This window comes from Terrapene carolina, unplaced genomic scaffold, assembly GCF_002925995.2.
Source record: "Terrapene carolina triunguis isolate 2854851 unplaced genomic scaffold, T_m_triunguis-2.0 Scaffold238, whole genome shotgun sequence".
Taxonomy (NCBI): domain Eukaryota; kingdom Metazoa; phylum Chordata; order Testudines; family Emydidae; genus Terrapene; species Terrapene triunguis.
In genome coordinates, this window is record NW_020664589.1 from 6,233,937 (window position 1) to 6,261,217 (window position 27,281).

General features: G+C 45.4%; 1 protein-coding gene across 5 annotated transcripts; it reads left to right on the top strand.

The window, feature by feature from the left end:
* Nucleotides 1–1,715: 1,715 nt before the first annotated feature.
* GOLGA2 (golgin A2) lies at nucleotides 1,716–25,429 on the top strand. 5 transcript variants are annotated; one of them, XM_024192947.2, is made up of 28 exons: nucleotides 1,716–1,821; nucleotides 2,963–3,085; nucleotides 3,468–3,548; nucleotides 8,020–8,154; nucleotides 8,790–8,833; nucleotides 8,994–9,057; nucleotides 9,584–9,643; nucleotides 10,082–10,162; nucleotides 12,019–12,057; nucleotides 13,134–13,196; nucleotides 13,466–13,559; nucleotides 14,226–14,332; nucleotides 14,902–14,960; nucleotides 15,174–15,315; nucleotides 16,018–16,107; nucleotides 16,262–16,369; nucleotides 16,476–16,563; nucleotides 17,139–17,485; nucleotides 18,462–18,575; nucleotides 19,029–19,253; nucleotides 19,496–19,595; nucleotides 19,686–19,774; nucleotides 20,625–20,778; nucleotides 20,919–20,986; nucleotides 21,601–21,703; nucleotides 22,041–22,147; nucleotides 22,733–22,904; nucleotides 23,021–25,429. In XM_024192947.2, exons 1-28 carry the CDS (start codon nucleotides 1,774–1,776, stop codon nucleotides 23,263–23,265), a joined length of 3,150 nt encoding a protein of 1,049 aa, XP_024048715.1. In that variant the 5' UTR covers nucleotides 1,716–1,773; the 3' UTR covers nucleotides 23,266–25,429. The 5 variants fall into 5 exon arrangements, with proteins under 5 accessions (XP_024048715.1, XP_024048716.1, XP_024048717.1 ...); XM_024192948.2 differs by having other exon boundaries at nucleotides 17,142–17,485; XM_024192949.2 differs by lacking the exon at nucleotides 10,082–10,162 and having other exon boundaries at nucleotides 1,717–1,821.
* Nucleotides 25,430–27,281: the final 1,852 nt, after the last annotated feature.

A 27,281-nucleotide genomic window follows, 5' to 3' on the forward strand; every position in this document is an offset into this window, starting at 1 on the left:
CAGAAAGAAAAAGATGGAGAACCCCTGTCCTACACCACACACACCATGCCTGACTTGCTTCAGTACTGACTTAGAAGAAAAGGCAACACCTGCAAAAATAACAGCACCACTTCTTGAGTTAAAAATGGGTCACACTTCACAGCACTTGAAAACCTGAACCACATCCAACTGGTCAGCTGTTTCACCTACATTCCTCTCCTTACTGGTGCTTTACAGTCACGTGTCCCTATGGGAGGCTTAATGAAGCATGGCGAGGGTAAGGTAAAAAGACTCTTTGTATTTCCTCTTTTGGGAAAGAATGCATGCAGGGTAGAAAGAGACTTCTGTCTATATCTCCCCTATCTGAACAGCTCCATTGAGTATATGGTGGTTGTGTTCATATCCCATATCAGCTATAGGCAAATATTGGAGGCAATATACTAGACTCAATGGTCTGACTCAGTGTACCAAATGCTGCCATATGCTCCCTTTAAAGAAAATGAGCCAAAGTGGGCTGGTGCATGAATTTTAATTTCATGTTGAGGACCAGAAAAAAGCAACACCCTGCATGTGTCATGAGCTCCAGAGGTAGGACAGTGATGAGCACAGTGTTAAAACCTAGACAGATTTGATAGGACTGGATAAACACGAGACTACTGCAGAATAGTGCTGGGAGGATATTTGCACCATTTGTATATTACACTAGCAGTCTCTGCCCATACTGGCATTAACACAGTGCCAATTGACACAGTAATTAGCTCTGCTGGATGCAAATTTAAGCCACACAGTGGCATGATCACCTGCACCCCTTTGGGAATGCATTTAAGTGTTGAGCGAGATGTTTTACGGGCTTTCTAGAGGGACCAGCGATAACCACTGCAAACTTCTCTAGTGTAAACGAGGTCCTGAAGAGAAAAATAAAATGAAATCTTGGGGGCTTACCGAAAACAGCCTGGGATGCTTGGCTAGGTTTCTAATCAAAGGTTCAAGGAAAGAGTGGATGGCTGGTATCTGGAGAGCAGTCTGTGCATGGGGGAGATAACGCACCACCATCCTCTCGCCCATTTGTAATCGCAGAAAACTAGTTAGCAGGAGTTAAGGCTGAGAGACCACACTGGGAACGTGTGAGAAGAAACCCCTGCGCTTCGGCCCACACGGGCCCCAAAGCTCGAGTCACACGTGCCTATCAGCGACCATGCTGGCAATTCTGGAGGGAATAATAGGGGTGACATGGGGGTGAGGGTGGGTGCCAGTGGTGCAGGGTAGCATCATGGGGGGGGGGGGGGGGGGGGGGGGGGGGGGAACACCGGGGAAGGGGGGTGTAGCAATGCCGGAGGGGCAGTGAGGGGATAGTGGTGGGGCAGGAGTGTGTGTGGGGAGGCTGGGTGCTAGGGCAGGGGACAGCACCCATGGGAGAGGAAGGGGAGCTGTGTCAATGCTGGAGGGGTGGGGGGAAGTGGTGGGGCAGGTACTGGAGAGGAGGCTGAGGCAGTGTAGCTGGGGGGTGGGGGTGGGGGATGTCTAGGTCGGAGGAAACACTGGGGGGAGGCCGAGGCAGGGGCGGGACAGCGCTTGGCTGGAAGGCCGAGGCGGGAGCGCGCCTCCTCTCCTCACAGTGCTCGGAGGCGGGAGCACGCACCCGCCGTGGGCCGCGCCGCTGGGAGCGCGCCCGCCCTACCGGGGCACGCGCAGCAGGGCGCAGCCTCCCTCTTTCTCCTCCCCTCCGCCGAGTGTGGGGCCGGGCGGGCGGAGTCTCCCCCCAGCCCCGCCGGGCTGACGTGGCCCGGCTCGGACATGGCGGACGGCAGCAGGCAGATCAAACTGGCCGCGGCTAAGAAGAAGGTAACGATCCCGGGGAGCCGGAGCCGGAGCCTTCCCTGAACCCGGGGCCGAGCGGGGAAGGCGGCCCAGATCCCTTCCCCCGCCGGCCTGTGGGAGAGGCCCGGTCTCCCCCGTCCCCAGCGACCCTGGAGCTGCAGCCTGTGCCCCCCGCTCGGTCGGGGGAGAGGCCTAGCTGCTGCCGGCCCCCCGAGGCCTGTAAGGGACAGCAGGCCCCAGCCCCGTAGGGATCCTCCTCGCCCTCCCCCGCCGCTTCCGTAGGGAAGCGAGGGCCCCAGAGGCCTGGACGGGAGGGGCCCCCCAGGGCTCCCCGGAGGAGGCGGCGGCGGCCCCCCTTTAGCTTTGTAAGGGAGGCTACATTCCCCACCCCGCCCTATAGGGACAGCCCAGGTCTGTGTCCCCCCCCCCGTGCAGGTGAGCCAGCGCGAGCTCCCAGCCCGTGCCCCCGGGCAGAGTCACTGCAGCAGCATTTGGAGTTTCCAGGTGCTCCCAAGTCTGCAGGTGGGTGGGCCAGACTAACCTGCCTGTAGAGATTTGGTTTCTGTGATGGTGTGAGAAGGGTAGGACCTTGTGTGATCTTGGCCATGGGGATTGTTCCCCCAGACCCTTCATTCGCAGCCTGCCCAGAGCAGTGGGGAGCTGACCCCTCTAGAGGATTCAGTGATTGCTATAGAGTCTTTGGGGCCCTCCCGTTTAAGAGCATAAAATTTCAGAGGTTTTCTTCTAACAGCAGTGAATCTTCACTGTAAGCCCTGTAGGGTGAATCTGGTTTTAGAGCATACACCTCTACCTCGATATAACGCTGTCCTCAGGAGTCAAAAAAATCTTACCGTGTTCTAGGTGAAACCGCGTTATATCGAACTTGCTTTGATCCACCGGAGTGCGCAGCCCCGCCCCCCCGGAGCACTGCTTTACCGTGCTATATCCAAATTCGTGTTATATTGTGTCGCGTTATATAGGGGTAGAGGTGTATGTTCAGAAACACAGACACAAGAGGGCTTGTTAAGATATAATATGGCTCGAGTTCACCGTTGGTTTGTTCTCTTTTATTGATGTAGTAAGTGCAAACATAACTTATCACTGATCTGTCACAGTGAGAAGCATCTGTGTGTTAGGACTTCAGATTCTTACTCCTTTTTCTCAGCTGAAGGAATATCAGCAGAAGAACAGCCCTGGAGCAACAGCAGCAGCCAAGAAGAAACGGAAAAGTAAAGATGGAAGTAGACCTGAGACTCCAACAAATGATGACAGAAAGTCTCCAGAGAACGTTAGTAGCTTGTTCTTTCTTATTCCAAATTAATTGCCACCTTTTCCTGTCTGCCAACCAGTTTTTCTTCATCTGAAGAAGAATTTTGACAGTGTAGTATGTGAAGGAGAGGGTACATTTCGTATACTGATAGTACTAGTGTTTAGAACAGAAAGTAGCTAAAATTACCTAATGTTGCATGATGGGGTCAGGTAATATGGTGTAGCAATATGCGGCCCTATGAGCATATACTGGAAATGGCCAGTGTTGATGTTTTGAGACTTGTTTTGGTAAAGAGAGAGTTAACATGAATTCCTTTGGCTACAGCAATCCTTTGATCAGTATTCTCACTCTGTCCTTTTCTGAGCCATTTCTCTTTCCCCTTTTCTTTCACCTCCTTTAGATTCAGAACATTCTGAAGGTGCTGGTGTCAGACCTTAATCGATCCAATGGGGTAGCCATACCCTCATTGGACAAGAGGAAGGTGAGGCAGTGTTCAGAATCCACCTGACTAGCTTTCTGTCCATACTGCATGCTTCAGAGTCTATTTAAACTGGCTTTGATTTTTGATGGAACCTCATTCTGACATATTTGTTGTCAGTTGCTTGAGTTTTGTTGCTGTTATCATTAACATTGAGCTATTTTTAATGTGCTTTTTTGTTCTATTCTGTTTCCCTTGGATTTGTGTCATATTTAAAATGTGAAGTGAGAAGTGCCAAGGACTTTCCCTTATGATAAGACTGCAAGATCAGCTGCTTTGGGATTATGTCAGGAATCTTGGGTGAGGTTGAGTGCAATAGACTGGCTGTAGAGACACCCCACCGTTCCTTTTCCCACTCAGTGTGTTTCCAGGGAGATATAGCATGGGGGCATAAAACCATTCTTTAAACTGGAATACAAGCTGGGTTTGTTAGTTTCTTAGCCCATAATCTTCTTGTTTGCATGTCATTGTTTTATTTATAAGTACCACATCTCTGAAGGGCATGTTCTTGCTTATCTTTAATCCACCAGTTGCCCTGAGTGAGCTGTGTAGTTATTCCAACCAACTCATTTTGTGACAGGTGATGAAACTTGCACATGTGATGTAGTCTGGCAAGTAACATGGCTTTAAATATATCTAGGCAAGGAAGTCAGACATATTTTATATCAAGTGTTTACATGCTGTAGCACAGGGGAAGTCAATAGGCGGACCATGGGCTGCCAGACACTTTTGAACGGACTGCAAAATCTTTTTATTTACTACTTCTTATCATTATTCTTGTGGTGTGAAAAATGTTTCTCTGGAGTCTGGACCTTGACTATACCTTTAGCAAGAAATTTGGACGTTGACAAAAAATAATTTACCACCCCTGCTGTAGCGTCTTTGTATTCCCTCTGCTCCTGAGAATGAAGGGAAAAGGAAGATTTCAACTTGCAATAAGAGACACGTGTACAAGAACAAACTTATAACAGCCTTTCATTTTCAGTGTATTTTATTACCAAAAATTCCATTTAATTTAAGTTAAAGTTGTAATAAAACTCAGAAAACTCAACATAAAACCTCATTTGCCTTTTAACTTTGTCATTGTGTCTGCAAAGGGCTCCACTCTAACTTTTGAATTCAGTTTCTCACCAAATTAACCATTATGATACATGTATCTTTCTTTTGTTTTTTTGTTCCAGCCATAGAAATAGTCGTGTTAATTACTGGGGGACTTAAAATGGCTTCTGTGCAATAAAAGCTGCATGTTGTGATAGATGAAATAAATTTTTCACTAGTTTTCTGTGCATGATAATGAAGCAACTGACCTCAAAGATATACAATGCACATAGAAAGCTCTTGCACCTATGTTGTTTGTATGTTTATGGGAAAGTATGAGAATGACAGGAAAATTTATGCAAGGTCCATCTCTGTGGGATTGGATGTGCCATGATAGCATCAGATTGTGCACATTATGATTGGAGTTTTCCTTTTGTATGGGGTCTATTTTCCCTGTACTAAACATGGGTATGATTTAAATTAAGGTTAATAGGTGTGCATATCCGAGAAAGCAACTAGTTGTCTGTTACATTGATGGTGTTCTGTCTTCAAATGAAGGCCAGACCTATGCTTGGGCTTTTAGTGCTGTTGTGAAAGCGGAGAAGTTACTCTTTCATTTGTGACAGGTTTCAGAGGGGTAGCCATGTTAGTCTGTATCAACAAAAACAATGAGGAGTCCTTGTGGCACCTTAGAGACTAATACATTTATTTGGGCATAAGCTTTCGTGGGCTTTAACCCACTTCATCAGATGCATGGAGTGAAAAATACATTAAGCAGGTAAAAATATACAGCACATGAAAAGATGGGAGTTGCCTTATCTAGTGGGGGGTCAGTGCTAATGAGGCCTTTTCAGTTAGGGTGGCTGTGGCCCATTCCCAACAGTTGACAAGAAGGGGTGAATATCAACAGAGGGAAAATGCCCAAATAAATGTGTTAGTCTCTAAGATGCCACAAGGATGCCTCGTTGTTTTTTCTTTCATTTGTCTTGATGTCCTGAGTGCTTCTCTTATCTTCCTTTGCATGGAGAGACATGTTTTGGTCTGCATAGCTATTTAGATTTTCAGCTTGGAGGCTGCGGATTGTTATGCCCAGGGTCTTCAAGAGCAACTTGAAAATTAGCCTTTAACTGTAGCCTCTAATGAAAGAGAGAATTTCTGTTCCCAGTTGTCTTGCTGAGAGAACTCCTGAGTCAGGAAAATGCTGCTCTGAACACTCACTTGATGCTAATAGGCAGAAAAGCTGAATGCTGGCAGCTGAGCTAGTGCTGTCATTGGTGTCTTAGCACAGCCAGGCAAATCCCTCCCACCTCACCCACTGTAGCTTTCTGGTTGTGTGGCAGGGAGAGAAGCTGACAGAACAGGAGCCCTTGAGAAAAAGCAAATGGATCCTAGTGTGTATGAGTCTGGGTGGAGTTACTAGCTTTTTATTGAGAGTTATTAGAATTTCACAAGTTTAATTTTTTGAATGAGTATTTTGGTATTTTTAACATGCCCCTCAGCAAATTAGCTCTTTACGCTGCTTTCTTCTCAAAGCTCCTTTTCTGAGAATGACTTTTGTCACTATTACTATTACCTTATATTGATTACATCTTTGAGCATGGGGCCCTAGATATGTAAAAAGACAAGGTCCTACCTTGAAAAACTAAAAAATTCAATTAAAATCAAATACTGCATTGGGGTGGAAAGGGATTCCTTCTGTCCACTTTGTAGTCTGTGTTGGTCATTTCCTAAACCAATATCAGGGCAAAATAACCTAAGATTGGAAGCACTGGAGAGGTGGAGGGATACGTTAAGTGTTGTTAGGAATATTAAGTATATTGAACTCTGACAGCATGAATCAATCCTGCTAAAAAGACTTTAAAAAATTGGCATTGGCTTTCCCCATCCATCTAGCTCAGTGATCTTGTTAGTTTCATCAAGTCCATGTCCTATACCTTGGTGTTAGTAGTATTTGGGAGAAGTTCTGATCAAGGAGGAAACAGGAGGCAGCAAAATCCCTCTCTGCACCTCCAAGCAGTCATGAAGGGGGAAGAGGAGAGAGAAATGTTTCATCTTCTGTCTGAGCAGGCAGGAAGGAGGTGCTGGAATAAGAGAGGAAACTATCAAATGGAGTTGCAGAGAGCCACAGAATGCTTGTGAGGCTTGTCTTGACGTTGGACTGACATTTGCTTTGTAGCCTCTATACATGATGACTGATTGCAGTTTGGCAATGTAATGACACACATTGCAACAGAATGCCGGAACGTTGCACTGGGACTTTGTGGCTCTCCAGGACTACTTGTTCTGCAGGGTTGAAGATAGATATATGAGGGATTCTTCAGTTGCTCTGTGGTTTGGTAGGGGTAGTTGGTGTTAGATTATGCCTCTCCCACAAATACCAAACTTATTTCTGTACAGAGATACAAAGATGCATTTCTTGACCCTCTTCCCCACTTAAAGCAAACTCCGCTCTAGCATATGAAGGTGTCACTTTTCTGGATTCCCACAGGAGTTGCATTTGCTTACACCAGGGCTGAGTTTGGTCTTTTGATTTATAATGCCCTCTGTCTTAGGCCTGGTCTACACCTAAAACTTAGATCAACCTAACCGCATCGCTCAGGGGTGCGAAAAATTCTTACCCCTCAGAGATGTAGTTAAGCTGGCCTAAGCCCTGGTGTAGACACCACTAAGTCAATGGACACTTTCTTCCATCAACCTAGCTACCGCCTCTTGAGTGGGTGGATTTACTATAGCAATGGAAAACCCGCTTCTGTCACTGTAATAAGTGTCTACACTGGTGTGCTACGGCAGCATAGCTGCAGCTGTGCCATTGTAGCCACCTTGTAGTGTCGCTATACCCTTAGTGTCAAACTCTTCAGTTGATAGCATTCCACAAATTTCAGGAAAGGATGTGGGGGAGTAACACTTGAGTCAAACTAACCCAGTTCTTGAGTGGTCACTAACCCATGCTGTTCCATCTCCATTTGTACTCATTGACCAGTGTTCTCTCCAGAGACCGTCTGAATGTGGTGCTTTGCAAAGCAGAGACAATAGATCTGGCATTGCCCTTGTTCAATCTGCTATAGTTCCCTTGTAGTAAACATAGCAGCTCTGACATTTCCGCATGCAGGTTTACAGTCTGGCAAAATGACTGCCCTTATTAAAGAAGTGAGCTGGATTGCCAGACACTAATTCTGGATAAGGTCCCCACATCCAAGCTGGAGACTGGGACAATAGGTGACAGTGTTTATTATTCAGTGAAGAAAAACAGGTTGATGGATTGACCTGGTTTGCTCTGGGGAGAACACATTTTTTTGCCAAAACACGTCTGTAGTTGACCACAGTGTTCACTTGGCATGTTTTGTGCATGGAGATCACATGGGTATTGTATTCACATGTTTGTGTGTCCCTTCCTCCTGCATGTAGATTGTAATCCTTGTGCTATATTTTGTGACAGGCATACTTTGACAGTGATGTTGCCGCTCATAATGCTGAACAGCTTGCTGCTGATGTCCCCGTGTTATCTAACAGCAACAGTCTACCTAGCTGTGGCTCTGTCATGCCTGGTCCTGGTAGCATACCGCTGTCACAGGTTTGTGAGCATTTGCATCCTGAATACCACCAGTGCACTAATGATGCCCGTCTTATGCTAAGCTGAAATGTTTGACTAGCACATGTTTTCCAAACAAGTGTAAAATTCTCTCCTCTCCACTCAGTCTTGGTCGAGCTGTGAGCAAAATGAGTTTCACACTATGTAAAGAGCTTTAGGATTTATATGCCCATCCGTCCTATGTTGCTTATTTCCCTTCCTCTCCGTCAGGGACCATCCTCGGGAAAAGAAGGGTCTCCTCCAGCTGGAGTAACCTTCCTTTCTTTACAAAATGTTTAAGAATTAAATTGAAACTTTCCAACAAGGCTAATAGTTTGTGATATTGAGGAACTGTTCAAGGCTTTGACTGACCTACTGTAATATTCATCTGGTAAATACTACATAAGTCCTTTCAACTTGTGACATGAGGAGTCCCAAAATTAGCAAAAATTATCCACAATGTAGGCTTGACTTGGGTTGTGCTTTCAGTGTTAAGTTCCCCTTTGGATGGACTGTGGTAATGACACATGCTATGTAATCAGAGTCCTAGGGTGTGTTTGAGTGTGCCTGAGTCGTGTGTGTCTCTCTCTCTTTTTTCCTCTGGTATAGTCATGTGATTCTTGTGTTTTACCTCACAGGTACAAGATGCCGATGATCCTAAAAATGCCTTGGATGAAAATAGGTGAGTGTCTTTGTTTAATAAAAAGTGCTTGTAACAGGGACCTAAAGAGGCCAATAAGTTGACTTTGCTTGTAGAAATTACCCTCCGTGCTGTCCAGGCCTGGGCAGTTCCATGAATGGACCCGCTCTTAAAGGAATGCATTGTCTTTCTCCATTCTCAGGTCTCTCTCATCGACAGAGAGTCTCCGCCAGTTGTCTGAGCAGCTCAATGGCTTGGTGTCACAGGTACCATTTCATTCCATTTGTCCTGTTCCTTTTTTTTAAAACTCAAGCTGGGGGAGGGGGAGGAGTTAAGTAGCCAGCACAGTAATATTCTCTTTAATCCCAGAGTTCTTTGCAGCCAGCCCACTAAACAATAAGCCATTTGAACACTGAAAAGCAGAAACCATTGTTTTAGGAATGTGAAACTCGGTCAGTGGGAAGAAAACCAGAGTGGGAATTGGAGGACAGCATGTATTCATGGAAACATGCTCTCTCAATTCAGTGGCAGTAAATCTGTGATACATGGTCTGTATATTTCACCTAAGACCAGTTCTGTAGATGCTGTGGGCAGAGGGCAACAGACCAGACCAGTATGTATGGTCATATTACGTACCTACCTTTCTATGGTGCCTTGATAAACTTAAAGCGAAAGGCACTAGATAAGTATTGTGCTGTTGGGGGCATGTTTGTACACCCCCCTCCTATTTTATATTGAGCTTGTGCCCTTGGGATATTAAATTCAGTTACTCTTTCTGACTTTTTCTTGTAGTCCACATCCTATGTGAATGGCGAAAGTGCTGTCTCTTCCACAAATATGAAGGAGATGGAGGTAAGAATTCAGTTTCTGATTCAAACATTCACTTGGATAATATCACTGCTGATCACCCAATGGGACCGTCAGTGATTGTTGTATTGAATCTGCTCAGTAAAGCAGTGTGGTTTATAACCCTGACAGCGAAGCTATGCCCAACATTTGGAGCCAAGCATCGGTAGCAGCTCCACCCTTGGATGCTGGAGCTATTAAGGACTCGTCCTGACTGTAGCCACTACTCCCAGTTAATGTCTTTAAATGGGAGTGAGGCCTTTATTGGAATGGATACAACATCTTGCCATCTAGCATATACTTGTTAAAAGTGAAATGTTTTTTGGGGACTCAAACTTGATCAAAATTGTGATACTGATTTATTTTCTGTCCTAATTATTGCCTTTTTTCCCCTTCTCCTCTGCCCCCTTCCTTCTCCTCCTTCTGTCTGCATGCGCCCATCAGACACGTTACCAGGAGCTGGCAGTAGCCCTAGATTCCAGCAATCTAACTAACAAACAGCTCAGTACAAAACTAGAGGAATTGGTAAGAAACAATCCAGCCAACCAGTTTGACATTGTCCTTGCTGCTTCTCCATGCTCTCTGGGTGTCTGAGAGATTATGGGTTTTTTTACAGTGCCACAAGGGAAGCTGTTCTCCGTACAATGCTGTGAGAACTAAGTGGATTTTATGGAAATGCCCATTCAGAGGGTAAAAAGTCAAATTAAAAGATGACTCCTGAATTTATTGGCTTGTCTGAGACATATGAAATATAGTCATGGGGTTTTAGGTAACCGTACTTTGCCATGGGTGATTGGCATCCTGATAATGCAACTAATACTGGGACAGATCGACATCCACTGAATTCAGTGGGAGCAGGAGCAGGCTCAGTGGAAGCAACATTAAAATCTGTGTGTTCTCCAGTTGATCTTTCTGTTCCAACTTTTGTCTGCAGAGTGGGAGTAATGGGGCTAGGAGTGAGCATAGGGACTTGTCTGATCATCTCTGCATCTGTGGCACTATGAATGAACCACTTTGTCCTATAGCCTGCATGGATGTTGCTGCTGCTTTTCAGCCTGTTGCTTTAACACAGCAAGAAACGCAATTGCAAAGGATTGGTTTCAGTCCGAAAAGAACCTTGCTTGGTTTGAAATGCTTTTCTCCTTGTTTCATTCCCCCCACTTTCCTCACTGCAGTTTAGGACTCTCCCCAGTGCATCCCACGGCCCCTTTTGTGTTGCTGCATTGTTTTCCCCTTGTATCCCTTTTTTTCTTGTAGTATTGAGGCTGGGCGGCAGTTTCACCTGCTATCAGAGCAGTGCCCACCAGCGACTCTTGCTGTTTGCCTGCATCCACACAGGCATATGAAGTGGTCTCTTGCCTGGAATTACACAAGGCCTATGCTGTACTCCCGGGTTTGCACTTGTCCACTGGTTCTGTTAGGATCAAAGCCTCCAATATATTTTCCTTCCACACACAATCACCTTCCTAAAATGCATCTTGAGTAGGATTAGATAAACAGCTTAGCCAAAGTTGATGTCTGTAACTCCTGTGCAAAAGACAGTAGCTAGCTATTGATAGCAAATAGGAACATTGCTCAACATATCACAGTGGCTGCTAGTATAGCGTGGTATAGAATCTCTGCTCACTTTGTCTCCATCCCATGCACACACACAACCCACCTACCCCCAGAACCTAGCACTGTTTTTCTCATAAACCTCCAACCACCTCTCCAGTGAGATTAGAACAGGTTGGGACAGTATTGTGTATATGCTAGCGCTTTCTCCACGTTTTGTCCTTAGTCCTCCCATCTGATCCACATGGACAGGTGATTCCTGTGCACTGGCAGAGCCATGCTGACTTAAATGGGGCTCCACATGGTATAAAAGTCTCTTTCTGCAGGCTCAGGGCTTTAACATATCATCAGTGTAGTGTCTAAAAACATATCTGAGGGAAGGGAGGAGAGAATGTGGTTCTCTTTATAGGATTCTGATGTATCATTAATGTGATATAACATCAAGTACTACAATAATAAACACCTTAAAATGTAGGATGTGAATTTAACAGGGATGGTGTTGAGATCAAATATAAGCATTTTGGGTTTTATTACCTCAGCAGTTCTAGTGTGGAACGGGGATGTTCTGTTGAAGACTAAAGAACATACACTGAGCTGGCTAATACACTTCTCAAGAGCCACATGCCATGACCCTAGAATGTATTGTTTTAATAGTTGAAACATCCTGTCTTTGTAGAAAATGCCTAAAAGATTTAACAGAACTCCTGTTTGCAATAGCTAGCCATGTGTGTCCCATGTCTTTGGTTAAGATTGAAGACAGATTTACTGATCTCGTCAGAAAGAAAGTGATTGTTAGTACTGATGCATCAATTTTGCTCCTTCTGCAGAAACAGCAAAACCAAGAGGCTATGAATCAGCTGGAGAAGGTAAAATGCCTCCCATAAGCCCTCCTCTTAGGATAGGTACATCAGTAGATGTTCTTCTCCCCAAGAGGAGCAGATATTTGTGGTGTACTGTGGCACAGACATATGTGACCCAGCCTTAGTTGGGTAAAATGTGTGAAGATAGCATTATATAATGTATAGAGGGCGCTGGGAAATCCTTCTGCACTCCATCCTAGTTTGGTTTAGAAAACATCAAATACTACATCATCAAGTACTACAAAAAACCAAACAAACTCATCGTTAGAATGCTTCCATATAGCTTTCCTTAGACAAACATAATTAGCTGGCATACTGGCAAAACCAAAGGAAATGTGTCTGTTCCAATCCACTGTCACAAGTGCTGAGTGTTGGATTAAAAAACCCTGAAATGAAAACATTTAATATATTGTAAAGTTTCTCCTTACTGTTGTTATCATCATCATAAAATCATAGGGTTAGAAGGGACCACGAGGGTCATCTAATCTAACCCTCTGCTAACATATTTTAAAGGAGATACAACCCTTACCTTGAATAAGTGTCTTTTTATATTAAAAGTTACCAACCTCCACTGGTAACTGATGCTCAGTCTGTAACTTGCACCTTATTATTCCTTTTCCAAGATAACATTAATAAAAGATCACATTTCATTCATAACTAATGAATGTTACTTAGAAACTTTGTCAGGTAGTTTAGGCCCAAAATGGAGATTTTTATACTTTGACCTTTCTTTTTTTTTAACAAAACCTTATGTTAAAATGAATTTTTATTGAATTTCAAAGCAATTAAGTGGAAGTGGTTATGTTTAGATCTAAACATTCCCCTGTAATTTGCAGTCCAAACACTGCAGCATTGAGCTATTGTGTGAGAACCTCAAAGTAAAAGAGCCTAATCTATTTTTATTGCCCATGCTGAGCAAAGTGCAAAACATAAATACAAAGTTTAAATGGTGAACTGCAAATTAGGTCTTTAAAATTCTTTGTGTCAATTGGATATTATTATTACCACATGAAATCTAGGTTACAATTGTATTTAAAAAAAAAAAAAGTTTTGTGTTTAATGTGCATGGTTTCTTTACACAGGAAAAGAAGGGGTTTGAACAGAAGTTTGCCAAGGAGCAAGGATCATTGAGGGAACAGCTACAGGTAAGAGAGAACTTTTCCATTTCAGTCATATCATCTGGTCTTCACTTTGCTTTTTCTGGACTTCCTAACACTGGGATGTTCTTCCTTCTGAAATCCGTCTATTCATCCAGCTATTCAGGAAAGGCATTTGGTCAGCCAGACTGTAGACTCATCCTATGGATTTATGTTAATCTTTCTGCCTTTAGTGAATTATCTTTTTGTCACTGCTGTGGAGATGTAGTTCCAAGCACCGGTGTCCCACATTGAGCTGTTGTTTTCTTTTCCCAAAGGTTCATATCCAGACTATTGGAATCCTAGTCTCTGAGAAATCTGAATTGCAGACAGCACTAGCACATACACAACAAGCTGCCCGGCAGAAATCAGGTATATCGACTTTGAGCATTCAACTGAGGTTGTTGGAACAAACCAAGGATCTTGAGTCATAGGCACTGTATTCACTGGCAGGCTGCCCATAACATTCAGTGACTTCTTAATGATAAATACTTGGCACAAGTATTGTTTCTATCATCCAAGCTATCCCCAAAATCAGACCCCATTGATTCCAGAAGAATCAAGGTTCTTTTGCATGTTGCTAAAGCCCTGTTATGACTGTTAGATACTGGTGATTATCCAGGCTGTTACTTTCTTACCGTCCTGTTGGCTGCTTTTCAGCTGAACACCACAGCTGTCACAGTAAGATAAATTTTCATTCTCAGCTGAACTCCAGCAATTTTCTGTATTATAAAAGTGATAAATAAGCACCTAGTGCTTTTTCATCTGTAGACAAAGGGGGTATCATCTCCATTTCACAGATGAGGAAGCTGAGGCACAGAGAGGTTAACTTGCCCAAGGTCACACGGGAGTCAGTGGCAGAGCCAGAATAGAACCCAGCTCTGTTGACTTCCAGACCTCTATCCACTGCGCCATGCTACCTTCCTTAAAATGGGGGAGAGTTTAAGAATTTGTGGGCTGAGTAGAAAGTGTAGTTCAGCCAGTTCTGTAAAATAGTTTGCAACCTAGCCCCACCTGTATCTGTTTTGACTTGTTCAGGAGAAGCTGAAGACCTTGCTGCACGGTTGCAGTCATCTCGCCAGAGGGTATCTGAGCTGGAACGCACTCTGTCCTCCATCTCTACGCAGCAGAAACAGTTGGAGAAAGTAGGAGTTACCCCCATTTACTCTTTAACAGTTGTGCTCTTTCCTGTGTATCTTTCACTAAACTGCTGCATGCTTAATGGTCCCATCTTTGAGAAGAGGGAGACACAAGCCCTGTAAACAAAGTTCTGTATCCTTCACTTTTTGCAGCCACTAATCTTTGGTCAAAGCTTCTGTCTTCAGATCTGGCATCTCGCTTCATCTGTCTTGCCAAATCCAAACAATGAAAGCCCAGTCATGGCCTCTGTCCAGGAGCTTCTCCATCAAAGAGACACTTTAGTATTGGTGCTAGTCTAGACCTTTGCAACACAACCTCATGGCTAATTGCTGGTGTCAATTTGAAAAGACTGAGCAGATAGGCTTAGCTCCAATGCTGGCTGGCTGTAGCCTGATACGAAGTTCCAGGCAAATCCATTCTGAGATTCCAGCCATAATAGTGCTATGAATTCAAGTTCTTGACCTGCTTAGTTCCACATTAGCTGATCTGTAGAAGGCTGAGAATAGTTAGTTTTAAGCTTTCCTTGTTGGTCAGAGTCTGGGGTTGATTTGTGTGTGTTTTCCTCTTTCTCTAGCATAATAGAGAGGTAGTGAAGGAGCGAGACAGCCTGAAACTGGATCTGTACAAACAAAGGTCAGTTCTACTCTGTATGTTACTGCAGGTCCAGTAATGTTGAACCCTGTGAGAGCTGCCCTCTCATGCCTCGAATACAAGGGGCCTCTTCCAGTGCACAGCCTGTCCTCCTTCCAGCCGCCGGAAAGGACCAGATTGTAAATTTACCTCATGAGTAACAAAGAACCAGTGGCAAAAGTAAGGATTATTGCTTAATTTCTTTCTGTCTCTCAGCAAAGGCAGCGAGGAACTCAAGCAGCAGAACTCAGAACTGTTGGAGAAGCTTCACTCCCTGGTGTCTGAGAACTCAGCCATGAAACTGGATTTGGAGGATTTGCATAAGAAACTGGAAATGGCTGAGCTGATGATTCAACAGGTGATTGCACTGTTATTGGGAGGTGGATATAAGGATAAGGCCTTGCTCTGAATGTGGGAAAGGGGATCGTAGGTCAAAAGAGAATTGACCACTGGGTGGCTTTTACTCACTACCATTTACCAAACAGCATACAATGCTTCACAGAGACAACTTCTGAATGAAGAGGTCTTCATCAAGGTTTATGGAGAATGGGAGCCTGTTCTCTGAGGAGTTGGGAGTGGTGGACCATAGACACCATGACATCCCAAGGATTGGACTAGTGTCTCTGTTTCAATTTTTTTTTTTTTTTTTTTAAGGCCAGAAGGGGCCATTCAATCATATAGTCTGACATCCAGTGTAACATAGGCCAGAGAATGTCATCCGGTTATTCTTGGGTTGGATTGTTTGACTGATGTATATCTTTCAGAGATGTGGGACAGAGGAGCTGTCCCAGTAAGACACTAGCTGCTGCTATCTCCTTCATACAGTAGATAGATCTGTTGCATAGGGCAGAACCCCCATGTCAGCCTGTTTCTAAACAGCCACTCATCTCAACCCATACTTTTTTAATATAAACTTGTGTTGAACTAGAACAAAGAGGAATTTACAGAACCATAGAAATTACCACATGGATCATGTCACAGGTTGCAATCAAAGGGAAGAGGTATAGAAGAAAACAAGGAATGCAGGCATTTGCCATAACTTCTTTGATTTTCCTGGCAGTTTTCAAGTCAGTCAGGGATTCTGGATGCAAACCAGCAGTTGCAGATGGCATTGGAAGAGCGGGCAAACCTGGAAACACAGATTACTCAGGTAAGAGAGCATATGGAATATGTTGAGGATCCATATTGCAACCTTTGTAGGGAAACTTGTCTGGCTGGGCAAAAGAGTGCGAGACTGCACTAATACTGGTCTCCTCCAGCTCTTTGAACAATAATGCTCCAGTTTCCTCTGTCGTCCTGAGCAGCTGTCAGAGTCGCTTCGCCAGCTCCAGGTTGAAAGGGATCAGTATGTAGAGAAGCTGAAGGAGGAGGGCAGTATCTGGCAGCAGCGGGTACAGCAGCTCTCTGAGCAGGTAAAAACAGCGGCATCTTCTCTGGTGTATGTGGAAGCATTATTGTTATTGATGCGGGGGAGGCTGACTCCACTGGTTTGACTTCTCCCTTTCTGGGACCATACAGGTCCATACGCTGATGGAGGAAAAGGAGAAGAATGTGACCCAGATTCAGGAGCTGGAAGCCAGTGTTGCTGAGATGCTAAGCAGATCAGGTAGGCTCAATCAGAGCTTAGCATTGTGGAGCGCCAGCAGGCTAAAGCAAGGTTTCGCATGCCCGTTATGTAGAACTTCAGTACAGAGAAGGGGCAGTAGGTGTGATATCCCCAAACCATAAGGACAGCTAGGAAGGATTAGTGAGAAACTTACCGGCCTAGTGCCTGTCAAACAAGACCTTTCAAACCATCATCCAGCCATTTCTGCCTGGTCTTATCCACCTGACCAAACCTCCAGCTCCTATGGTCCAGTGAAGAGGAAAGAGAACTTGGGTTCATCTGTGCTGTCCTAACACCCCGCTGGGTGGAGAAAAGCTTCTTAGTGGGGAACTGAGGGAGCTAACAGCACATAGCAGCAAGCTGTGGTCTTTCTCCTCTCGTTTTTCTCTTCCTAGGAACCATCTGCTCCCAGAGGGAGGGTTGGATAGTGCTGTCAGTGACACACTCTTAGATAGAGGGCTTGATTGTTGTGTTGGCTGAGGAAAGGCCTATTCACATTAAAGGGTTCTGTACCTCTAACCTATTGTGAATGGTGCAGCCCTCCAACCCAGCTGATTGTAACTCCATTTCCTCAGCAGCTAAGCCTAATGACAGTGAGCCTGCCCTGCCAGAAGGGCCCACAGAAGCTGAGCTGAGCCTGCAGGAAGAGGTCCAGCGGCTGCAACAAGAGAAGGAGGAACTTCATGGACAGTACCAGGCCCAGGTGCGGGATAATGAGCAGCTGAGCCACCTCAACCAGGAGCAGGAGGAGCGGCTGCAGGAGCTCGAGAAGACTGTGCAGCGCTATAGCGAGGAGTCTGTGGACAGACAGCAGATCCTGGAAAACATGCAGAGCGACAAAGCCACCATCAGCCGAGCTCTCAGCCAAAACCGGGAGCTGAAGGAGCAGCTGGCTGAGCTGCAGAACGGCTTTGTCAAACTGGTATGTCTCTCCCAGACATGCAGCCCTTTGAACTACAGGGTACAATTATAGTGCAGCACGAACAGCGACGCTAACCTCTGGGCAGAAGCATTGTCCTTACCTTGCCCGCTGGTGCTTTGGTTGTTACAGCTCTAGCATTAGATCTTGGTGTGATGGAACTATGCAATCTCTCCAACTCCCTAGTGAACTTCTGTGGGATCACCCAACATCTCTGCTTGTCTCAACGGGGTTTTCTTCTTTCCTTCCCTTGTGCCCTCCACCCTCAACTTGACTGCTTTTCTCTACCTTGGGCATTTCTCCTGGCTCTTTGTCCTTGAGGGCCCTGTTGTCTGTCCCCATATTTGCATGCCTGTCACCCATGAGGAGGTTCTTCCCAACTTCTTTCGCCTCTTCCACTGCTGTCAGTATTACTCCTCCTGCCCCTGAATCCTGTTGCCGACTTCGTGCCTTTCATTGCAGCATAAAGCTCCCGAGCGTCCTCTTCAGGGCTCTGTGCAGTCTTGCTCCCTATGTCTTTGCCCTCCTGTCCTTGCATTCTCCCTCTAGCTACCTGCTCTCTTCAGTCCTCTCTGAACTCCTCCTTTTGTCTCCTCACTCTCTTCACCCTGCCTCTTTTTTTTATGCCGCCCCGTGCTTGGCGAGTGAGAGGCTGTGCTGTGTGCCAAAACCCTTTTCTCTTATGGCACCTTCCCTGTTTTGATCCCCATGCTATTGTCCCCTCGCTGTCTTGCTTAAGCTCTTATCCCTGTTTCGTGTTCCTCTGTCTGAATTGGAATGACTGTTCAGGGCAGGGACTTTGGGCCAAATACAGCTACTTACACGCCAGGATTGCAATACCCATCCATTTCAAGAGGAATTGCACCATGTTATGCTAGCACTGAGTACGGCCTGTTGACTTGGTTTGTAAAGTGCTATGTACATTTATAGTACTTGATTTAGGGTAGTTTTCTGATATGGTGGCTCTGCATCATTTCAGACAAATGAGAACATGGAGGTGACAAGCGCCCTGCAGTCGGAGCTGCATGTGAAGAAGGAATTGGCCAAGAAGATTGGGCAGCTACAGGAGAAGCTGGCTGAGCTCACAGAGACGGTAATGCACTGCGGTACTGCAGCAGGGTGATAACGTACCAGGTTCTGAAATAGGATAGGCTTTGATGTAAAGCTGGAAATTGTTCATTTTCACACCAGTCTGGGAGGCAGTCTTCACCATGTACCTTGTCTGCACCCTGCTGTGGATGTCTGGCATTTTGTGCCAGTCAGAGTTTAGTAGGGTGAAGCGCCCGCTTCTGGCTCATTCAAGGGGTGATGCTGACAATTGTCTCCTAGCTGGAGTAAGAAAAGATCTGGTGCCAACTGCCACAGTCTACAGGAGAATCAGAAGCTGCCTTGTTTCCCATGCTGAAAAGGAGGGTGGTGCTGTGTGATTTATGCCCTGTGAAGATGAGGATATGCAGGGGAACGTGTACCACCTTAGGGATAGTCTTCAACTGTGTGTGTAGAGCTGGAGCTTTCAGTGATGGGTTGATCTTACTCTGTTTGTCAGGTGGAACTGAAAACGCAGGAGGCTCAGGGCCTGCAGGAGCAGCGGGATCAGTACTATGGCCACTTGCAACAGTATACTGTGGCATACCAGCATCTGGCCAACGAGAAGGAGGAGCTGCATAAACAGTACTTGCTTCAGACACAGCTCATGGACCGTCTGCAGCATGAAGAAGTGCAAGGCAAAGTGACAGCGGAGTTGCACCTGAAGGAGCTGCAGCAGACCAAGGTAATGGGGATAGGCAGGTGTTGAAGGATGGTAGGCAGGACTCTATCTATATGTTGTACTTTCTGCATTACCCTGTGTGGGTGCCGGGGCTTCCTGCATTACAGACAGGATAATGGCTTGTCGTCAAAACATACCGTTTTTCTGTTGCTGGTGAAAATATTGGGAATCTAGTTTAGCTGGTGCAGGTCTCAAGTGTGTGTGGGCCATCCAGCCCCTCCAGTGATTTCCTGCTTCTCTTACAGGAAAGCCTGGCAGCTGTAGCCAAAGAAAACAGAGAGTTGCAGGCCCAGATCAGTCAGTTAGCAGCAGAGTTGGACGATAGAGTGTTGCACCGAGTGGAAGGTAACAGCAGTCTTATCTTTAGGTGGAAGCTTGGGCTGGGCTAGACCATCTAGTGTTACAGCTTCTTTGTATATTTCCTTCATCTCCTAGGAGATGGAGTGGAGACTGAAAAGATGATAGAAGAAACTGTGAAATCTTCACTCGTGATCCCAGAGGATTTTGAAAGCCGTGAAGAAATGGTGAGTCCATAGTATGCAGCAAAGCTTCTTTCTTCCAATTATGCATAAGTACCTGTAAAGTGGGCAGGTCACTCTCCCCTAGCAGGGAGACTGTGCATACGATTGTCATCTGCCCATGCAATGAGCATGCACGCACCCACATAGAGTAAGAGGCATAGTCAAAGCCCCATGTGCACTGCAGCAGGCACCCAGGATTCTGCAGCACTGTGGTGTGGCAGACTGGAATCTATTGGCAGCTTCCATTAAATGAAAAATGGAGGGTAAAAAGTAATATATGAAAATAACCCAATCAGCTCAGAAGCTCCTGTCTTATTTTGATCCTATATTCCTTAGCTTGGGAGGCAGGTTGGGATTGGGATTGGTGCATCTGCTGGCTATTTTTGCTAGAATGATCATTAGTGAAAATAGGTACTTATTTATAAAGTGTACACATGTCATCTTGGGGTTCAGATTTAACCCACTGAGGGGAATTGGACAGTTGATACCTCTAGGGCTATTTGCTGCTTCAATGAACTCTCCTTACATTTTTCAGATTTTATCTTCACAGCTCTTTAAAATGAAAGCTGAGGCTTTGGAGCCCTGTTCTGCAGTAAGCAGTTGATTCCACAGTAAGCTCTGCAGCTGCAGAATTGTGGACTACGCAGGGCCCTGGGCAAGGTCTAATGCAGAGGACTAGGAAAAAGTCCCCTCAAATTCTGGTCCCAGCTAGAATGCTGACTCACTGTAGGCAGTTTTTTCCCCATCTGTAAAATAGGGATAAACCTTACCTACCTCACAGGGATACTGGGAGTTGATTGGGTAGTAGAGCTCCATAGATGAAAAGCCCTTTTCATCTGAAATTGCCTTTTAGGTCACTTTCTTGACATCTGCCATGTCCCAAGTGGAGAAGGAGCGAGAGGAGATGAGACAGCAGCTGGCGGAGCAGAAACGACAATGTAGAGGTCTCCTGCAGCAAATTGCAGCTCTGAGGCAGGAGCAGCAACATAATGTCACATCAGGTGGAGGTAAAGCTCTGCGCTGTTTGTGTGGGAGGGGGAGTACACCAGAAAGAGCCACATGGAGTGGCTCTCCCAGTATCAATCAGACTTTCAGTTTTATTGCTCTTCCGCAAACTGTACACACTGAATCTATGTGTCCTTTCCAGGTTACACTACAGACACTGTCCCAGTGGAGGTTCATGAGGCTTTAAAAACTGCCATGGAGAAACTACAGGTGAGCAACTGAACCCCCAGCTGGGCTCTGGGGCCCGGCATCAGGCCCCACTGTATAGCAGACCAAGACTATGTTGCAAGGGAATAAATAGCAAGTCTGGTTTCTATAACACAACTGCCTCCTTTCCTGGGTTTCCTGTGAACGGCTTATCACTTCTGCATCTAGCCTTTGGGATGCTCAGCATGGCCTGCAATAGTTTAAACTCAAAGGAAATGGTGTAGGGAGCTGGCATTAGTCCTTGATCTTTTTCTGAAGCCATCGTGGTGGGGCACGCTCAATATCAGTCTCCCCAATGCAGGTGAGTGAGAAACTGCTGCTAGAGGCTTAGCAATCTTGAAGCCTTCACTGCCTGGGAAGCTGTGCTATTATGGTGGGGAGAAGTTTAAAGGATTCCTTATCCCTGTGGTGTCACTCTCTCTAGCTGTGTTTCCTCCTCCTTTATCCAGCAAATCAGCCAGGCTCTCCCACAGGAGACAAGTTGGGAGGAAAGAACAGTATTGTTTCCTAAGCTCACGCTGACCTGGAAGGTGCTCAGTCAGTGGATTGTTGACTCTCTTATGTGTTCTCTGTACAAGTGTAGTTGTTCAGAAGGCTGATGCTGGTTATGTGTTCAGTCCCGCTTCACAGACCTGATGCATGAGAAGGCTGACCTGAAGGACCGAGTGGAGGAGCTGGAGCATCGCTGCATACAACTGTCTGGTGAAACAGACACAATTGGTAAGATTAACCAGCATGAGAGCAAGCTAGACAACCTCTTCAGAGTGCCCAGGGTGTTATTTCTCAGTGAGCTGAAACTGCGGGTGCCTCTCTAACTGCTAATGGAGCCTGACCATTCAGCCACCAACCGGATTTCTACTGCCAGGCCTCCAGGTGCCCTAAAATTACCCTGCTGGGTAAGAGACTTCCAGTCTGGTGTCCAGATTGGCTGTCAACTGGATTCTAAAGCCCCATAGTTCATTTACCCACTGATGTAAAGTTCAAGCAGAGAGAGCTTTATAATATTGTAACCCCTCGGTGCATTGTCTCTGCCTTATGTTTTTCTGCTGTGTTCCAGGGGAGTATATTGCATTGTACCAGAGTCAGAGGGCTATCCTAAAACAGCGACACCGGGAGAAAGAGGAGTATATCAGCCGGCTGGCCCAGGATAAGGAAGAGATGAAGGTAAGGGATCCGTCCTATCGAAATAGTACTCGCACCCTGGATAAGAGGCCAGGGAGCACAAGGGGAATGTGCATGTGCGAAAGCTGATCTCAGCAGATGAGTGGCAGGCATCAAAAGGACATATACAATACAAACTTTTCCATAAAACTCTGCCAGTTTTCTGAATTCAGACGTGTAGCACGAGCTGCTGTTCAGCTGTTGGTCTCTCCCGAGAAGATTGTCTCCTTGTGCCAGATTCACTGCTGGTTTTGTGATGTACACTACAGCAAACTCATTTCCAAAATGCCTGAAACGAGGACTCTGGGTGTCTGTCAGGATGAGTGACCTGCCCAGTGAGGTGCAAACCTACCAATTGTAAGAAGCAACTTGGAATTCTGATGGGGAAACTGCCCTCTGCAGACTTGGCACCTGCCACTCAGGGTGTGGTCTAGTGTGCCTGCGACTGGGTGTTGTTGACCTGGAAATACTGGCCAACTGTCTGGGCGAGGGGGTCCAGTGTGGTAGAGCAAGGCGTGCGTACTATCTGTGGCCACAGGGAGGACATGTATGTTTCATGGGTTTTGTTTTATTTGTAACTTGCTACAGATGAAGTTATTGGAGCTCCAGGAGTTGGTGATGCGTCTGGTTGGGGAGAGGAATGAATGGTACAGCAAGTATTTGGCAGCTGCTCAGAACCCAGACCTGCTAGTAAGTCAAGAAAGTGGCAGTGCCATTGCAGTTGAGAGGCGCATTGAACTGAATGCTACCGATGGAGAAGGTGAGCAATACCCTGTGCAGCAAAGTGCTAGCAGCAACTCCTGCCGGCTAACAGGGAACCAGACTGCTTGGCGTTGGGATGGGAATAGTAACCTGCCTTGTCTTTGTTCTTCACAGGACTGCGAGAGGTGAGTTTAGCAGATGAGCCAGAACAGGAGGCTGCAGTTCTTGAATCCCACGTATCTAGTCATAGCAAAGGCCCCCAGCCCAGTCCAGAGGATCCCACTGCTAAGCAAATCATGCAACTTCTGAGAGAAATCCAGAACCCTCAGGAGAGGGTGGGGTCCCTGTTGGAAAACCCCTGCATTCCTTTCTTCTATCGTGCCGATGAGAACGATGAGGTCAAGATCATGGTGATTTAAATGGCATGAGAAACCTGGCTTGCGGCAATTTTCTGTGAGCCTGTTAAGTACCCAAACTGCTTAAATTCACCCTGTATCTCTGTCCAGACAGTCTGGACAGATTTCCTCTTCGTGGGGAAAGAGGGATTGCATCAGACAGAACTCGAGCACCAGACCTCCTCATCTCTCCCTTTTCTCTCTCCTCCTGTTACTTGGTGCACTCTGAGGACAGACTCTGACTTGAAGTAATCATGTGAGGCAGTCCGTAGTGCTGCCTCTGCTGGCCCACATGAAAGTGGCGGGACTTCTTCATGCCCTCTGACAGAGTAACTTGAACACTTATTTCCTAGCTCTCTGGAAGGACTCTGCTGCTGGCAGCCAGCTTCTCAGCAGTGATTGGCTTGTGACTGTTGCACCAGCCATGATTGCTATCTGCCCATCTCCTTCCAAAAGGCTCTAAAGTAACTTATTCTGGCAACAAACTCTTTGGATTCTGAGTGATTATTTGTGTTTCCCACCATGTATCTTAAACCTCCCATTTTTCTCTACCGCCTGTCTCCTGCACTGTATCTGAAACCAGTCTTCTTAGTCCCAAACAGCCAAAAGACACAGGCTTCTTGCCTGACTAGGCAGCACTACAGAAACTTTTATTCACATTAGATAGGAGGGAAGTGGCCAGCGGTTGCCTTCTGAGTCCTCTTGGGACAGATGCTTGGTTACTTGGCATAAGCTTTATGTGGTTGGTTGAGGGTTGGGTGGAAATGTAACTGCACTTTGAAGGATGATGTTTCACCTTGTTTGTCTGAAAGTTTTATTTATTTAAAAAAAGGGAGAAATAAGCAAATCACTTAATAAACGTGCTTTGTTTTGAATTTCTGGACTCTGGGATTCTAGTTCCCCATCTCTTGGATTCCTTTTTCTCCCTACATCTCCACACGGACAAGGCTTCCACTAGCTGAGTGCATTAGGGACCTCCTGGGCTGACCTTAGTCTGCTCCCGGTAATTCCAGACACACATGCAAAAGATGGAGCTCTTCACCTGGAAACACTTCGAAGTTGCAGAACTGATTGAGGCGAAAACAAGGTGACAAACATTTGAGTTGAATGTTTGTGCTGAAAGAATCAGTTCCCTGATCTAGAAGCAAAGAAAATGGATTGTTATGAATGGAGCAACTCACTGAAAGACACTCTAAAGATGGTGTGTCCAGGGCTCAACCACCATGGGTTACCATCTCCATCTGCTAGGAATAACACCAGTGTCTGATAAGTACATATGGGTTTAAAATCTAGAACTTGTTGCCTGCTGTCTGTGGGCTCAGCAATCCCAGTGGCAGGTCTCGAAGGAGAACTCTCTGGAGAGTGTGTATGTGTATTTTAAGGAGACCTAATTTACATAAAGTTGTGCAATGCAAGACAAATTCCAGGTTGATGACTTAAAAGCACATGCACATGCTTGACTCCCATTAGTACCGTTCTGTTTGTGCTAGAGAGGCTCTGGCAAACAGAGGCTATGCTGGTTTATGACTTTCTTAGTTAAAATTCTGCAGGTCCTTTCTATAATCAGTTCTGTTTTATTTTGATCAAGCCTTTTTTTTAGGGAACAGTTGTTCCACAGCGAAAAGCACATGATGTTTGGGATTTTTTTAAATGAATTTAAACGTTTATTTTAGTGGGGAAAGAGGTTCTGTGGAATAAAATCAATGCACTCCTCTGAAATTTGAACAGCTGAATGTTAGCCTATCGGGGGAGGACAGAAACTGTTTTAAGTCCTTTCATTTGAACAGCCCTGATATTGACTGTCAGTGTTGTGGGCAGAGTGCACTGCTGGAGGCATCAGGCAGGGCACTAGCAAGGTGGGCCTGTGAGCTCCTGTTTGCACGAGTTTGTACATAGTGTATCTGTGTAACATTTTGTATATTCCTTGAAGAACAAATACAGCCCCTTGCAGCATTTTTGCCTGCTGGGGTTGCTCATAACCTGTATTATAAAAAATGATCTAACTGCAGTGGGGAAGGGTTATGATTTAATACAGAGTGTTATTATTATAAAAGGGGTAAATATTTATTGGGTGTTTTATTCCAGGAATGTGAAGGAAAACACTGTTGGAGAAATTTTTGCATTCTGCTGCAGAGGTGATTTAATCCTGTTATAAATTCTTTCTTTCTGAATAAACTTATTCAGGCAAGCACTGACTGTGTGCACGTTTTCTGTTCAGATCACCTTGAAATTTGGCTAGGAAAACTGATAGTGGATTCTTCCTTTCAGAGAGATCTGGTATGATCATAGGAAGCCCCAGCTCTTACACTGACTCCCTTCTTATTTAACCTCTGTGCTTCCATCCCTTCAGCTATAGAAAATGGTGAAAATACGCTTCTCCACCACACTGGGTTAATTAATGTTCTATAATGCATGACATTTTCATCGTGCTTACTGTTATTACTGCAATAGCTTGTGCCACCTGCAGCCTTCTAAAGTCTGAATTGCAGTTCACAGAGAAATTTCGTGGCTGCCAATGGACTCTGGCATATCCTGATCTCTGGACTCAAGGAGATGCAGTCTAGTTACTAGAATCCATTGTGGGCTCAGTCCTGCAAACTGTTAAGAACCTCCTGAGAAGTGTGGGGTGCTCTGAGCTTCAGTTGATGTCAATGGGGGCTGTGGGTATGCTAACCTTGCAAGATTGAGCCCTTTGGCTCTCAGCAGTCAAAAGAACTGTTTTTTAAAGTGCCTCCTATTTGGAACTGGTGAGTCTACTGTTGACATGTATGTAGGGTTGTAATTGTTGCAGGTCATGTAAGCTCATAGTATAGGACCCTGTTCCACTATGGTTTGTATCAACCTTTACTTCAGATAGGAACAGAGACTTTGAAGTCTATTAGATAGAAGGAAGGGGGTGGGGTGGGGTTTTGGTCAAAACCTGCTTTTCAGCGAGAAACCATTAGACTTCCAAAAACATTATCAATCAAAAACAACGAGGAGCTCTTGTGGCACCTTAGAGACCAACACATTTATTTGGGCATAAGCTTTCGTGGGCTAGAACCCACTTCATCAGATGCAGGAAGTGAAAAATACAGGAGCAGGTATAAATACATGAAAGGATGGGGGTTGCTTTACCAAACGTGAGGTCAGTCTAACGAGATAAATCAATTAACAGCAGGATACCAAGGGAGGAAAAATAACTTCTGAAGTGGTAAGAGAGTGGCCCATTACAGGCAGTTGACAAGAAGGTGTGAGTAACAGTAGGGAGCAATTAGTATTGGGGAAATTAAGTTTAGGTTTTGTAATGACCCAACCACTCCCAGTCTTTATTCAGGCCTAATCTGATGGTATCCAGTTTGCAAATTAATTCCAGTTCTGCAGCTTCACATTGGAGTCTGTTTTTGAAGGTTTTTGTTGTTGAAGAATTGCCACTTTTAGGTCTGTTATTGAGTGACCAGAGAGATTGAAGTGTTCTCCTACTGGTTTTTGAATGTTATGATTCCTGATGTCAGATTTGTGTCCATTTATTCTTTTGCGTAGAGATTGTCCGGTTTGGCCAATGTATATGGCAGACGTGCATTGCTGGCACATGATGGCATATATCACGTTGGTAGATGTGCAGGTGAACAAGCCCCGGATGCTGTGGCTGACGTGGTTAGGCCCTATGATGGTGTCCCTTGAATAGATATGTGGACAGAGTTGGCACCGGGGTTTGTAGCAGGGTTTGGTTCCTGGGTTGGTGTTTTTGTTGTGTGGTGTGTAGTTGCTGGTGAGTATTTGCTTCAGGTTGGGAAGCATATCCGCAATCTCAAAGTCAGGGTGTCAACCTGAGACAATTCAGGATCAAGTGGAGAATCCTACCCCAAGCTGAAGACAAAGATCCTGTAATCTGGAAAGTGGTGCTAACATCAGATGTAGGATGTTTGAACCAAACTGCCAAGACCTATGGGTATTACAACATTTTGACTGTCTCTTAACTGACCTGCAAACGGATCTGAATCAATGGATTCTGAGGGAACACAGAGGAATTCCTGATTTCAGCCTAAGAAAAAGGGAAT

Coding starts and splice junctions, on each gene's coding strand:
- GOLGA2 (XM_024192947.2), top strand. CDS start 1,774: ATGGCGGACGGCAGCAGGCAGATCAAACTGGCCGCGGCTAAGAAGAAG. Junction 3,086..3,467: donor ACAGAAAGTCTCCAGAGAAC/GTTAGTAGCTTG, acceptor CACCTCCTTTAG/ATTCAGAACATTCTGAAGGT. Junction 18,576..19,028: donor TGGCTGAGCTCACAGAGACG/GTAATGCACTGC, acceptor TCTGTTTGTCAG/GTGGAACTGAAAACGCAGGA.